The sequence below is a fragment of the Lepidochelys olivacea genome, assembly GCF_965140295.1.
Source record: "Lepidochelys olivacea isolate rLepOli2 genome assembly, chromosome: 6".
NCBI classification, from domain to species: domain Eukaryota; kingdom Metazoa; phylum Chordata; order Testudines; family Cheloniidae; genus Lepidochelys; species Lepidochelys olivacea.
This window is the reverse complement of record NC_140416.1, coordinates 11,183,996-11,195,000: the sequence shown is the minus strand read 5'-3', so window position 1 is coordinate 11,195,000 and position 11,005 is coordinate 11,183,996. Positions and strand designations below refer to the sequence as shown.

Sequence of the window (11,005 nt, the reverse complement as noted above, 5' to 3'; positions counted from 1 at the left end):
CCAAAGGATTGAAGAGGAATCTGAGGTGATACTAAAATTTAAGTTCAAATGAAAATAAAATTGACTAATGGAAATCTCCCTGAAAACTTGAAATTGCCCTCCCCAACCAGCACCCTAAATTGGAGATTATCTCCCATAGATTGAAGCCATTGTCCTAAAGATTGGGATTATCACTCCTTTATAGTTGAGTGGTTTAATTGTTTCCATGTGATCTAGGCCATGTCTGAGAACATGGGGTCTGAGCTGGAGCTGGGAGAGAACATTGGAGGGGGCAGCGTTGGTATCAGTGGTGTCTTGTGTTTCAGACTATGGCCGAGAAGTTCCTGGAGGGCGAAGTGCCACTGGAGATATTTCTTGAGCAGTTTTCCTCCATGAGGAAGTTGTCCCACCTGCGACGGGTCAGAGTGGAAAAGCTCCAAGAGGTACTGAGGAAGTCCGAAGCTTCACAGGAACCAGCCAGTGACTCTCATTTTAACCACCAGCATCCTGCTCCTCACGTAACTCCTGGGCCTGCTGATGAGCAGCAGCCACAGCCCTTCCTATCAGGAACACCATCCTTCCCTTTGCCCTATAGTCCAGCCCCACGCATGCCTGTAGGCCCCACAGCCCATGGAACTCTCCAACCTGCTCCTTTCTCTGGAGCACCAGTTATAATGGGACCCCTCACCTCCTCTCAGCCAAGCACCCAACCCACATTTCCCTATAAACCACCTCCAGCTCCCAGATACCCACAGGCCCCACCTGGAGGCTCGGCACCAGGATACTCCCAGCCTCAGACAAGAGGCTCATCTTCAGCCCCAGGGTACCCTTGGGCTCCATGCAGAGGGCCACCATCTGCCTCAGGTTACTCTCAACCCCAGCCCAGAGCTCCATCTGGACTAGGGTACCCCCAGCCTCCACAGTCTCCATATTTTCCACCAGGAGGTGGAAGACCACAGTGTCCATACCCAACCCAGCCACCGCTACCTAGTTTTCCAATTCCATCCCAGCCTCCGTATCTTCCAGCTTCACATTCTCCCTTTGGATACCCACCACCTCCACCACCTCGAGGCCCTGCTTGGCCTGGATACTAGTTAGTACTTCTGGAGAGCTTGCTTCATCATCCTCTCCTGTGTCATGGTCTGAGATATCGATCCTTGCTGAGAAATAAGCAAAAGAAGAAAGAGCTGGGAGTGTTGTCCTCAGACCCATACATGTATAAGCATTATGTAAGGTGAGAGGTGTGGTTCTGGCGTCCTATACATGCTAACAGCATGAGATGTAAGACAAAGTGACACCGTAACAGCACATCCGAGGATTGCACTATTTTAGGTTTTGGTTAATGAATAATACCGTGTGATGGCTGCTGGCATTCTTCGGTGGCCACTTGTACTGCTTGGTCTTTCGAAGCCATGTTGGAAAATATAAATAGTAAGCCAGATTCTCTACTACTATAAATGGGCAAAACATGCATTGATTTACACCAACTGAGGACCTGTGTGTGAGATGCCTGTGTGTATAGTTTTCTACATATATAGATATATACCAAAAGAATTCTAAAGACACAGGTGTGAGAGAGATGGAGTGAGAATCTCTGACAGTATTTGACCGGAAATGCTCATATTGCTTCCTAGGGAACTCAAGTCTGGAAACTAGACTAGCAGAGTCAGCCAGATTCAGAATCAATGCATAATTTATCTTGTCAATGAGAAGCGACTAGCTAGCATGTTGGGATAGGTCACCCCTTGATATGCCCCATGTCACTGTAGCGTAATTCAAAACCGGCTCCAGTCCTGCCATTCCCAGGATACTGCAGGACCAACATTTCCTTACCACTGCCTCTGTCCGTCTAACCATACTGATGTTATGATTTTACTGCAAAGCAAAGGTCTGTCCAGTGCTGCCACTGTCTATCCATTTCAGCTGTTTCCAGCCTACTCGTGGGAAAAGGCCCCTTTAGCACTGGCCCCTTTTAGCTACGAGGCAGGCAGAGCCCTCCTTTGCAGGATGTGGATTATCACAGAGAAGGCATCAGGGTCATGAAATATGCCTGGGATTTGATATGTGGAATATCTGTTCTGCCATGGAGATAAAATGAGTTGGCGTGATGCTTCTGGAGCTGCTAATAATTTGGAGGCAAGGCAGCATGTGCCTTGACCTGTAGAAATCTGGGTGACTAAGCCTTATTTGCTGGTTGATGGTGGAAAACAACACTACTATCCAAACTTTGGTAATGGTTCAGTGAAACACTGAGGTATGTAAGGTCTCCTGCAATGTCTCTTCCTCCTCTCTAGTGACCTGCGGTAGGGGTGAAGGTACACTGGATCAAGAAGCATCCAGTATCCCTTGCATATTCCCCGCCCCCCTTCCTCCTTTGTTGACCTGAGGAAACAATGGACCCAACAGAGAGAATGAAGGATTCTTAACAAAAATGGTATTTTGCTTTGGTCTGCACTTACCTACCAAATTCTGTTGCTTACCTGTAAGTTATTTATAAAGATAGATGACTAATGGACTAGACCAAGTTGAAAGCTTTTGGAATTTGATGGAAACAGTTCTCTATCTGTGATTAATTAGAGTAATAAAACTTGATTAATTGCACACAGGGTTGCAGCTGTGATTGTTTTGGGATATGAAGTGGTGCCTGGTTGAAATTTTTTATTGATTTTGGTTTTTTGCCAACTCAGCATCCTTGCATTGATTTCCCTTTGATGTCCATATAGTCTTTCCTCTTCTATCTCTCGCTGCCAAATTCTCTATGCATCATCCTTCCTGCCTTTCAGTCTGCAACATACCCTAGGCGCACATTTGTGCAATCCTCTTCTCCAGGGGCTAATTGATCTCATGCTTCAGCATCATTTCTCCTTTACCTTCCTCTTCTCTGCACTGTAGTTTCTATCCTCCATTTTCCCTTCCCACGCCTCATTCCTTTGTCTCATTTCCTTTCTGTCTTGGTTTAATATTGACCTCCTCAGCCCCCATTTCTGCAGCTTTTGGTGTCTTGAAGCTGACCGGATCGGATTGTCTCAGCTTGAATGAGAGGGTAGTTCACTCTCCATGGTTACACACACCCAGTCACAATTACAACCCAGCAAAGACTATTGCCGAAGTTTTTAATTTTTTTTTTTTAATGGGCGAGTCTTTTCATATCAGTATTGTTTGGTCTGTTCCATCTGTAGCACCAGCTGAGCAGTTCTTTAGCGCCCAGGATGCACGGTGTGACCTTCACTGTGAAGAGCTTTCTGTGAAAGAGAATTCTTCTAATATTGGTTTTGTGAACTTCTACATCTAGTTCTCTAAATTCATGGAAATATGAGTTCTCTGTGTGTCCCCCCGGCTCACTGTTTCTTTATCTACTGGAAACAGCAACAATAGCACAAACTCATATGTTTCAAACAGTCTCTCTGCAGATGTAAGGAGTGAGTTTCTTCTTCATTTTGTCTGGGTGAGAAGAGTGTTGCTGGGTTTTGTTGTTTATTTCACAAGTGATATCATATGCCTGTCTGTGACATAACAGCTGGCTGCTGTGGAGTTAGTGATATTATAGGACAGTGAGTTAAAACAAAGAATGGTTGGATTAACTCAGAATCAGTTGTGATAATCTGTTTTCACACACATGTTCTTTAGTCATAGGGAAGGGGAAAGACAGAAGCAGAAACCGCTCTAAAAAGAATTGGTTTGGTACACTTTCTGCATGGTGTCATCAATTGTTGAATAGCACCACAGTGTGGGGTAGGCTGTGAAGTGTATTTCAGGAGGAGTCTAAGAAGGCGCTTAAAAATCTCCAAATATCTATCTTATTTTTCTAGGAACTTATACTTCATTAATTATAGTGGTCTTTGGATGAGACTGAGTCTCCTTTTAGATTAAATAGATTAAAGCATAATTTTGCTGTGAAAAGTGATTACATAAAAATGTTATTGCCTTACTCCAAAGGCCTGCTCCCTGGGTGTAGTCAGAGTTGGCTCTGTTGACTTCAGTGACAATTGAGGCTTTTGTGTTTTTGACTTCTTAGTCCCTATTCAGCTTTGGAAGACTTACTTGAATTCTGTTCTGGGTCTGGCATCATCAGCATATATCAGCTAAATTCCAGGTGCTGAATCTTTATTGTCAGCGTTATGCAAGCCAGTAAGATCCCAGCTTAACTGTCAGATAACAGGCTGAGCTTGTGGCACTTAGTAGAAACATCTTTTCTCATGTCATCTGAGAGAACTGATATGAAATTCACCATGAGAAATAAGCATGGAGCTTGACAATGCCATTTTTGCCATGTCACTTCAGAACCAGGTTTTAGGAAAATCTTCTTAATTTGTTTTACAATAGTGCCTGAATTGTGCTAGGCACTGGAGATGCACCAAGTAAGAGACAGCCCCGGCTCTGGAGGGTTTACACTATAAATAGATGTCACGGTTCCTCCCCCACTCTGAACTCTAGGGTACAGATGTGGGGACCTGCATGAAAAACCTCCTAAGCTTATCTTTACCAGCTTAGGTCAAAACTTCCCCAAGGTACAAAATATTACACCTTGGACTGGCCGCTACCACCACCAAACTAATACTGGTTACTGGGGAAGAGCTGTTTGGACGCGTCCTTCCCCCCAAAATACTTCCCAAAACCTTGCATCCCACTTCCTGGACAAGGTTTGGTAAAAAGCCCCACCAATTTGCCTAGGTGACTACAGACCCAGACCCTTGGATCTGAGAACAATGAAAAAGCATTCAGTGTTTTACAAGAAGACTTTTAATAAAAAATAGAAGTAAATAGAAATAAAGAAATCCCCCCTGTAAAATCAGGATGGTAGATATCTTACAGGGTAATTAGATTCAAAAACATAGAGAACCCCTCTAGGCAAAACCTTAAGTTACAAAAAAGATACACAGACAGAAATAGTTATTCTATTCAGCACAATTCTTTTCTCAGCCATTTAAAGAAATCATAATCTAACACATACCTAGCTAGATTACTTACTAAAAGTTCTAAGACTCCATTCCTGTTCTGTCCCTGGCAAGAGCAGCATACAGACAGACCCAGACCCTTTGTTTCTCTCCCTCCTCCCAGCTTTTGAAAGTATCTTGTCTCCTCATTGGTCATTTTGGTCAGGTGCCAGCGAGGTTACCTTTAGCTTCTTAACCCTTTACAGGTGAGAGGAGCTTTCCCCTGGCCAGGAGGGATTTCAAAGGGGTTTACCCTTCCCTTTATATTTATGACACGCCCCCCAAATCTCAGCTAGGGTGAAACACTGGCTGGGATTTCTTCCTGGAGCTCTAGGAAAACAGAGTTAATAAGACACATGCATCTCTAAATATACTACCAAGTACATAAAGACTAACAATATTTTCCACATCTCAAGGACGATTTTAACCAGTTGATTCTGGGAAACTTTCACGGGAGAGTGCATCAGCCACTTTGTTAGAAGCTCCTGAGATGTGTTGGATGTCGAAATCAAAATCTTGGAGAGCTAAACTCCACCGAAGAAGTTTTTTGTTAGTTTCTTTGACGGTGTGAAGCCACTTTAGTGCAGCATGGTCGGTTTGCAGGTGGAAACGCCGTCCCCAAACATATGGGCGTAGCTTTTCCAGAGCGTAGACAATGGCATAACATTCTTTTTCAGTGACTGACCAGTTGCTTTCCCTCTCAGACAGTTTTTTGCTGAGAAACACTACAGGGTGGAATTCTTGATCAGGTCCTTTCTGCATTAAAACTGCTCCCACACCACGCTCGGATGTATCTGTGGTTACTAGGAACGGTTTGTCAAAGTCTGGGGCCCTTAGTACAGGGTCAGACATGAGTGTCGCTTTAAGCTTGTTAAAGGCCTTCTGACACTTTCCGGTCCACTGAACAGCATTTGGCTGTTTCTTTTTGGTTAGGTCTGTCAGTGGGGCAGCGATTTGGCTGTAGTGCGGTACAAATCGTCTGTAATAACCGGCCAAGCCTAAGAAGGATTGAACCTGTTTCTTTGACTTTGGGACAGGCCACTTTTGGATAGCATCCACTTTGGCCTTTAGGGGGCTGATAGTTCCTTGACCCACCTGGTGTCCAAGGTAAGTCACTCTGTTTAGGCCTATTTGACACTTCTTAGCCTTAACAGTTAGTCCTGCCTCCCTTATGCGCTCAAGGACTTTTTGTAGATGTTCCAGGTGGTCTGCCCAGGAATCCGAAAATATGGCCACATCGTCAAGGTAGGCGACTGCATATTCTCCTAATCCCGCTAGGAGACCATCTACAAGTCTTTGGAAAGTGGCGGGTGCATTTCGCAGCCCGAAAGGGAGTACATTAAATTCATACAGCCCGAGATGTGTGATGAAGGCTGACCTTTCCTTGGCAGATTCATCTAGCGGTACCTGCCAGTACTCCTTGGTTAAGTCCAAGGTAGAGATGAACTGGGCCCGTCCCAGTTTCTCTAATAGTTCATCAGTGCGTGGCATTGGATAGTTGTCTGGGCGAGTTACAGCATTTAGCTTACGGTAGTCCACGCAAAAACGTATTTCCCCATCTGGTTTGGGAACTAGAACCACTGGAGATGCCCATGCACTTTCAGAGGGGCGGATTACACCCATCTGTAACATATCCTGGATCTCCCGTTCTATAGCAGTTTTAGCTTGAGGAGACACCCGGTAAGGGTGGACCCTAATTGGGTGAGCATTACCTGTGTCAATGGAGTGGTATGCCCGTTCAGTCAGTCCTGGGGTGGCTGAGAACGTTGGCGCGTAGCTAGTGCACAGCTCCTGGATCTGCTGTCGCTGCATACGCCCAAGGGTCATGGAGAGGTTCACCTCTTCCACACCACCAGCACATTTCCCTTCGTAATAGACACCTTCAGGCCACTCAGCGTCGTCTACTCCCTGGGCTGTAAACTGACAAACCTTTAATTCTCTGGAATAAAAGGGCTTTAGAGAATTAATATGATACACCTTAGGCTTTCGGTTGGAGGTGGGGAATGCTATGAGATAATTAACAGCTCCCAGGCGCTCCTGGACCACGAATGGCCCTTCCCACGATGCTTCCATTTTATGGGCCTGGAGCGCCTTTAAGACCATGACCTGGTCTCCTACTTTGAAGGAACGCTCTCTGGCATGTTTATCATACCAGGCTTTTTGCTCTTTTTGAGCATCCTGTAAGTTTTCTCTAGCAAGGGCTAAAGAGGTTCGGAGGGTGTTTTGTAGGTTGGTTACAAAGTCCAGAATGTTAGTTCCTGGAGAAGGTGTAAATCCCTCCCATTGCTGCTTCACCAACTGCAATGGCCCCTTAACCTCACGGCCATATACAAGTTCAAATGGGGAAAACCCTAAACTGGGATGTGGTACAGCTCTGTAGGCAACGAGCAACTGCTGCAATACTAGGTCCCAATCATTGGAGTGCTCATTTACGAATTTACATATCATGGCCCCCAAAGTTCCATTAAACTTCTCCACCATGCCATTTGTTTGATGATGGTAAGGAGTGGCAACCAAGTGATTTACCCCATGAGCTTCCCAAAGGTTTTTCATAGTTCCTGCCAGGAAATTAGTCCCTGCATCTGTGAGGATGTCGGAGGGCCAACCTACCCTGGCAAAAATGTCTGCTAGTGCCTGGCACACACTTTTAGCCCTGGTGTTGCTTAGAGCTACTGCTTCCGGCCATCGGGTGGCAAAATCCATGAAAGTCAGTATGTACTGCTTTCCTCTGGGTGTCTTTTTCGGAAAAGGACCCAGAATATCCACAGCTACTCGCTGAAATGGAACTTCAATGATGGGGAGTGGCTGGAGAGGGGCTTTGACCTGGTCTTGGGGTTTTCCCACTCTTTGGCACACCTCACAAGACTGGACATAGGTAGAAACATCCTTGCCCATTCCCTCCCAGTGGAATGACCCCCCCAAACGGTCTTTGGTCCTGTTCACCCCAGCATGGCCACTAGGGTGATCGTGGGCTAAGCTCAAGAGCTTGGCCCGGTATTTAGTTGGAACTACCAACTGTCTCTGAGGATGCCAGTCTTCCTGGTGTCCCCCAGAAAGAGTTTCCTTGTATAAAAGTCCTCTTTCTACAACAAACCTGGATCGATTAGAAGAGCTGAGAGGCGGTGGGTTGCTCCGTGCCGCCGTCCACGCTCTCTGGAGGCTTTCATCTGCTTCCTGTTCGGTCTGGAACTGTTCCCTTGATGCTGGAGACATCAGTTCCTCATTGGATTGGGGACATAGGCTTGGTCCCTCTGGAAGCGATACAGGGGATGGAGCTGTTTCTGTTGACTGTGAACCGCTCTCCGCTGGTGCACTACGTTGGGATTCAGGCTCCGGCTGAGCCTCTTGTGTAGGGTTATCGGCTGCTGCCAGTTCAGGTTCGGTGGGGCCCTCTGGTGTTGAGGTTGCAAGTACTGGATTCAGTGCTGGCACGGGGTCTGGTGTTGGTTGTTTGGCTGGTTCCTGTTCTGGGACTGGTTCCGTCTGGGTCTCTGGGACTGGATCCACTACTGCTGTTGCAGACATTGGCCTGGGGTCCGGGTCCATCACCTCTGACCGGGCCCTGATAGAAGTTTCCGGAACAGAGCTAGGCCCCACGGCTTGGTTAGCCTGGCTGCGGGTGACCGTTCCCACCCTCTTGGCCTGCTTCACGTGATTGGCCAAGTCTTCCCCCAACAGCATGGGGATGGGATAATCATCATAGACTGCAAAAGTCCACATTCCTGACCAGCCCTTGTACTGGACAGGCAACTTGGCTGTAGGCAAATTGAAAGAGTTGGACTTGAAGGGTTGAATCGTCACTTGGATCTCTGGGTTGATTAAATTGGGGTCCACTAAGGAAGCATGGATAGCTGACACTTGTGCTCCGGTGTCCCTCCACGCGGTGACCTTCTTCCCGCCCACACTCACAGTTTCCCTCCGCTCCAAGGGTATCTGGGAGGTATCTGGGCCTGTGGACCTCTGGTGTGATTCCGGTGCAATGAACTGTAATCTGTTGGGGTTCTTGGGGCAGTTGGCCTTTACATGCCCCAGCTCGTTACATTTAAAACATCGTCCAGCTGACGGGTCACCGGGGCGAGGTGGGTTGCTGGAGAACGGGGTGGTGGGACGATAAGGGGTCTGGAGGGTTCTTTGGGAGGTAGGTGGGGCTTTGGGCGGCCCCCGGTAATAGGGTGTGGTCTGGGGTGGTCCCTTCTGGTCTCCGCTCCAACTGCGACCAGTTTTCTTCTTCTCTGCCACCTCCACCCATCTGGCTCCAATCTCTCCTGCCTCAATTACAGTTTTGGGTTTCCCATCTAGGATGTATCTTTCTATTTCCTCAGGAACACCCTCTAAGAATTGTTCCATTTGCATTAGGAAGGGCAAATTTACTGGAGATTCAACACTTGCTCCTGATATCCAGGCATCCCAATGTTTCACAATGTGGTAGGCATGTCGGGTAAATGACATGTCTGGTTTCCACCTTAGGGCTCGGAACCTCCGACGAGACTGCTCGGGTGTTATCCCCATTCTGACTCTCGCCTTGGATTTAAACAGTTCATACTTGTTCATATGTTCTTTAGGCATTTCAGCTGCCACCTCAGCTAAGGGTCCACTGAGCTGCGGCCTCAGCTCTACCATGTATTGGTCAGTAGAGATGTTGTACCCAAGGCAGGCCCTTTCGAAGTTTTCTAAGAAGGCCTCAGTATCATCACCTGCCTTGTAGGTGGGGAACTTTCTGGGATGGGAAGTGGTACCTGGAGAAGGATTGCTAGGGTTTGTTGGTATATTCTGCTGGGCCTTTATCCTCTCCATCTCCTCCACATGCTTCCTTGCCTCCATTTCCCTCTTGTGGGCAGCCTCCTGTACCTCCTTCTCCAGCCGCATGAGTTCTATCTGTCTTTCATGTTCCCTTTGTTTTTCCTCAGCCTGAAATTTGGCTAATTCCAGCTGTAGTCGAGCCGAGGATTTGGCCATTCTAACCTCTGTTTTTAACTAACTTTACACCCGAGGTTTAGAAATAAACAAACAAAACTTGGCTGTAAAATTTTGCTGTGCTGGAATAGAATACCTATTCTCTGATAGTGATTGTCAGCCTACAGAAAAAGACAATTCCCTTGTCTCTGCTCTGGGCCCAAATTAAAGCAAAAAACTTCCAACTACTTGGAAACCTGCTTACCCAGCCCAAAGGAAAAAAAAATTTCTTTTCAAACCTGTGCTCCTTGTAAAACAAAAAAAAAATCAAAATCCTAAAAAAAACCCTGCCACTTTTGTCTCCAGGCAAATGGGTAGAGCACACACCCCCTATTTACTTTTAGGAAGAAAAGAAAAAAAAAAAAAACCTCTGGGTTGGAAGACTGTGAATTTCCCTGCAGGAGTTAAGTACCCTGCCTCCAGGCAAAGAAAACCTGCAATTCACAAGATAATCCCCTTTTGTCTCTGCTTGGCCACAAAGCAGAGAGAAACCAAGCTGCTTTCAGTTTCAAAGCTGCTTCCTGGACTTCCTAAAAATTCCTTTTTAAAATCTGTATTTCTAGTTCAAAAAATCTCAACTGGATCTCAAAATGATTTCAGGTTAATCCCACCACTGTGCCACCATGTCACGGTTCCTCCCCCACTCTGAACTCTAGGGTACAGATGTGGGGACCTGCATGAAAAACCTCCTAAGCTTATCTTTACCAGCTTAGGTCAAAACTTCCCCAAGGTACAAAATATTACACCTTGGACTGGCCGCTACCACCACCAAACTAATACTGGTTACTGGGGAAGAGCTGTTTGGATGCGTCCTTCCCCCCAAAATACTTCCCAAAACCTTGCATCCCACTTCCTGGACAAGGTTTGGTAAAAAGCCTCACCAATTTGCCTAGGTGACTACAGACCCAGACCCTTGGATCTTAAGAACAATGAACAATCCTCCCAACACTTGCACCCCCCCTTTCCTGGGAAATGTTGGATAAAAAGCCTCACCAATTTGCATAGGTGACCACAGACCCAAACCCTTGGATCTGAGAACAATGAAAAAGCATTCAGTGTTTTACAAGAAGACTTTTAATAAAAAATAGAAGTAAATAGAAATAAAGAAATCCCCCCTGTAAAATCAGGATGGTATATAT

The 11,005-nt window shown here is 46.4% G+C and overlaps 1 protein-coding gene across 2 annotated transcripts in view; it reads left to right on the top strand.

Annotated features, from left to right (window-relative positions):
- VPS37C (VPS37C subunit of ESCRT-I) overlaps nucleotides 1-2,616 on the top strand; it is a 9,502-nt gene extending 6,886 nt beyond the window's left edge. The window contains exons 4-5 of one of the 2 annotated variants that reach the window (XM_084630851.1): nucleotides 1-25; nucleotides 306-2,616. The exon at nucleotides 1-25 is cut by the window's left edge and continues 58 nt beyond it. In XM_084630851.1, coding sequence (XP_084486977.1) covers nucleotides 1-25; nucleotides 306-1,073 — 793 coding nt within the window. In that variant the 3' untranslated portion in view covers nucleotides 1,074-2,616. The remainder of the gene's footprint in view (nucleotides 26-305) is intronic. The other variant, XM_084630852.1, reaches the window with a different exon arrangement.
- Nucleotides 2,617-11,005: the final 8,389 nt, after the last annotated feature.